This window comes from Cyprinodon tularosa, unplaced genomic scaffold (genome assembly GCF_016077235.1).
Source record: "Cyprinodon tularosa strain WSP-4 unplaced genomic scaffold, ASM1607723v1 ctg854, whole genome shotgun sequence".
NCBI lineage: Eukaryota > Metazoa > Chordata > Actinopteri > Cyprinodontiformes > Cyprinodontidae > Cyprinodon > Cyprinodon tularosa.
The window spans coordinates 202,383-206,383 of NW_024039623.1; the positions used below are offsets into that span (position 1 = coordinate 202,383).

Below are 4,001 nucleotides of genomic sequence, written 5' to 3' on the forward strand. Positions count from 1 at the left end.
CTGCAGAGTGAAGGCGATCAAAATTGCATTTCTCAAATATTAGTGTTGCACATTTAAATTATATGTCTGATATCTTAATTAATAAAGCATGGGAATTACCTAATGGCCCATGCCTTTTTGCCACTTGCATTGAGAACCATGACCATGACTATCATTTCTTCCCTTGGCCAGTTTATGATGGATGCTGTGTTTGAGAATCAAATGTCCATGATGGAAGCTGGGGCAACTCCCCCTGACATCAAATTCCTGCAACAGAGTTTCCTTAAGAAGCTGAAACTCCATCCAAATGGTCGCCTGCCTGTGGTTTTCGGGCCTTGAAAGAGGAGACACGCACCGGTTCTCAGCTGAAGGTTCCGAGGAAGAGTGTGTGTTCGCTGGCCAAATCAGACTGCACCCTGCCTACATTCCCAAGGAGCTGAATATAGTGTTTTGATTTCCCAGCGTTTCAAACCAGATTTAACAGTTTTTTCTTTAACCTGCCTGCTGAGCAAATGAGAAACTACCCAGTTCGTGTGGCCGATCTACAGAACATTGCTGCTCAGCCGAGGAGCTAGAAGCCACCGAACTGTGACACACCAGTTCATTGTAAATTTCATTCCGTTAGCAAGACCTAAAATAAATATTCAGTGTATATGGCATTATGTTTCTTTTCCTACTTTTTAAGCTGATAGGGTAGTTTAGAATTCCCATGAGACTTTATTTGAGAAACAGCATGGACAGATTTGTCAGGTTTTACATGTTTATTTTTGACCTTTATGAATAAATAAAAAAATTTATTGTAGAAAGTGCATTAATATATTTAGCTTGTTGTGTTGCTATGAATAGCCACCCAGGTTAAAGATACTTAATAAATAAGTGATGTTACCAGTGTGAGCTGAAATACCCAGTTGTTACTGTGTGTCCTGTTAGCTAGGAATGTGCTGTGTTACTGTTCTTATCACTTCTTCCAGTAATAGGAGGTTTCCGTTCGAGAATTCCTCAGACAATAACAAGAATGAGGAAGAGACATCATTTTAAAACTCAATGCTCCAGTTCATTAAGACCACAAGGAACCAACCCCAGCTTTAAGGTAAGATCACAATATGGTGTGTGTTGCAAAACTGACAAATTTTAATTAAAGTATGTTCTTTGTTTACCTGTCTCTTAAGGCACACTGTTCCAATTTGGAACGCTAGGAGCACAGTAAATCAAAGTACTAAAACTTTTTTTTGTTTTTTGTATTGTATTTGATGCTAGATGCCGTTTTTACTTCTTTTTATGATGCTGTCAGCCTGTGCTGCAAGTCCACAGGGTAAGGCACATACAGTATGTTCTCCATTAAATGTCACATTTTGAACATTATATCCAAAGATAGGCATACTTTTCATGAACAAATATGATTAGGTTTCTTTAACAGATTACTTTTCTTAGCAAATAACTAGAGTAGAATATCCCTATTTAAAATGTCATGTGTTTTCATAGATCTGTCAGGAAAGATGTTTACGTTTCCACAAGAAACCAACACAGCTAGAGTCATGCTGAATACATCGGCAGATAATCTGAGTGCTGTAACAGTCTGCTTAAGGTAGTGTTACAAGAAAAAAATATGAGGAAATCTGAAGAAAAATAAACATACAATCGATTGTAATAACTGTACCCTTGTGTGTTGTTTGTTTTTCCCTGTTTTCTTTTTAACTTTTTTATAGGTCCTTCACAGACCTCAGTAGACACCACAGCCTTTTTTCTCTCGCCACACCGTCTTCTGATAATGGCTTTCTGATATTCAAAGACAATTCTGACAAAATTTCTCTCTATGTGGACAACAAAAAAGTAGAATATCTAGCCCTGGGCTATGAGTTGAATGTGTGGCACTCTATTTGTTCCACATGGGATGTTGAATCTGGATTGGGTCAGATGTGGCTCAATGGAAAGTCTTCACCTAGGAAGTTTCTCGGTGGATCACGGATTAGTCAACCAATTGTTATCTTAGGACAGGTATATTTATAGTATTCAAAGATTAATTTAGATAATTCAATATTTAAGGAATTGAGTCCATGTATTTGTTTCTTTATCATTTTGACTGAACTTTGTTCTTCTCTTTTAGGAACAGGACAGTTATGGTGGTAGCTTTGACACAGAGCAATCCTTTATTGGAATGATCTCCGATGTCCACATGTGGGACTATGTTCTTTCACCCTGTGAGATCCAGAGCTATGTGGATAATCTGAATTTCACTCCAGGGAACGTGTTAAACTGGAGAGCCCTTACATTTGATGTTATTGGAAGGGTGCTGATAGAAAACAGAATTCTGACATGCCACTAGAGCCACTTCCCCCCAAAAACTTCTGTTGAGACAAGTTTGACTTCTAAGGGGCAATTGTTATTTAGCTGTAAACATAACTAGACAACTGTGTGCAATAAAAGGGAATGTATTCAATTAGAAGAAATTTATAAAGAACAATAAGAATTATACAACTGCTTGAATTCTTGCAACATTGTAACATGGCTTTCTTACAGTCTACGGTTGTTCCAAGCAGTTTACCCATAAATAATCTTTTTCTTCTGTTGTTGAAATTTATGGCCTGTCTTTGTGTTTTTCTTTTTTTTTCTTTTTCTGAATATCCTTGGAAAGGAGAACAATTGCATTTTACAACCCCTATCAAGTTAGATACCTATCCAAGCTGCTGGGTAACTGTGTTTTTTAATAGGGGCTAAATATTTCAAAGTAGTTCATCATTTTATAAGCAATGTCTACTAAATTTTGAACAGACTGTAACATATTAAAACTTCACAGTTTGTACACCTACTTAAACCTTAATGCTAAAAATATAACCATGCTTGATTTTCCTTCATGTTTAAATAGTGTTTACATGAAAGTATTACATGTTTAAATAGTAAATAAATTTGTGAATTTGGGTAAAGGAGCTAAATGCTGAAGAAATGTATTTGCTTTTTATTGTTGCCAGGGTCCTTGGCGTATTAAAGTAAGCTTGGGGAAGATAGTACTGGGACTCTTGTAGCTCCTCCTTTTAGTTCTGAAAGTAAAAAAAATTAGCATCAGCTTAAAATTAAAATTACATAAGTGAATCTTTGATTAAAACCAACTGTGACTAGGTTTTTGGAACAAGAGATTTAATTATCTTAAATCTTCTTTGGATTTGATTGAATGTGTCCTGATTGTCATATAACTCTGCTTGCTGATTCTATTATAAAAAAAAAATAAAAATTTCTGTTGAAATAAAGGATATTATTGGTAACAAATATAATTATTTTTGTCTATGCTCTTAATGAACCCTTTTCTTTGTGTCAAACACATCCATAGGCACATGCAGGTGTTATTTAATGAAATTCTAATGATCTTTATTGGTGTTCATTTACTTCCTAATTTGTCTTACTACACAGCACTTTTGACTCTATCTTTGTTGACTCTTTGGTTTAAATGTCAGTTAAAATCTGCTTTGAGGCATCAATATGAATTATAGACCTTTATTAAGGGAGATATTAATACTTAGGATTTTCCCCCCATGTTTTAACCATAGTATGTTCAAATTAAAAAAACTAAAGCAAATTATGAAAACAATCCTGTAAATCTAACAGTCACATTTTGAAATACTGTCCTGTATAGAGACACAAAAATGTATAGTCTTTGATTCCATAGGTCAAAAATCTATTTATCAGACAAACTTAGTTTTCACTGGTCACATATCAAAACTAAGGTTATGTATAGTGTATCAGTATGTACATGTGTATGGAGGACCAATTTTGATATAATTAAAAATAATTAAAGGGGTCATAGAATGATTCTATAGGTTATTTGGTCTGGTCCTTAAGGTCTCTCAATAGGGTGTGTAACATTGGCTGGGCTGAAAATGGCATATTTGCTGTTCTATGCACCTTAATGCAAGCCTGGTTAAAAGCCCTATTATGAAACGACAGGTTTTCTTCCTTTTATGGTATGCTCATGAATATTTAGATGAGCTGTGCGCTGATTGGTTGGTTCACAACAAGTGAAGCTGCTGAGC

General features: G+C 35.3%; 1 protein-coding gene across 1 annotated transcript; it reads left to right on the forward strand.

The window, feature by feature from the left end:
- The first annotated feature begins 972 nt into the window (after positions 1-972).
- Positions 973-3,136, forward strand: LOC119775188 (serum amyloid P-component-like). Its single transcript, XM_038273076.1, has 5 exons — positions 973-1,069; positions 1,237-1,291; positions 1,462-1,564; positions 1,686-1,974; positions 2,084-3,136. The coding sequence occupies exons 1-5, from the start codon at positions 995-997 to the stop codon at positions 2,300-2,302; spliced, it is 741 nt and encodes a 246-aa protein (XP_038129004.1). The 5' UTR covers positions 973-994; the 3' UTR covers positions 2,303-3,136.
- Positions 3,137-4,001: the final 865 nt, after the last annotated feature.

Excerpts from the sequence above, each read along its gene's own strand:
- LOC119775188 (XM_038273076.1), top strand. The coding sequence starts at position 995 with ATGAGGAAGAGACATCATTTTAAAACTCAATGCTCCAGTTCATTAAGA. Across the intron at positions 1,292-1,461 it reads CTGTGCTGCAAGTCCACAGG|ATCTGTCAGGAAAGATGTTT; the intron begins GTAAGGCACATA and ends GTGTTTTCATAG. Across the intron at positions 1,975-2,083 it reads CAATTGTTATCTTAGGACAG|GAACAGGACAGTTATGGTGG; the intron begins GTATATTTATAG and ends CTTCTCTTTTAG.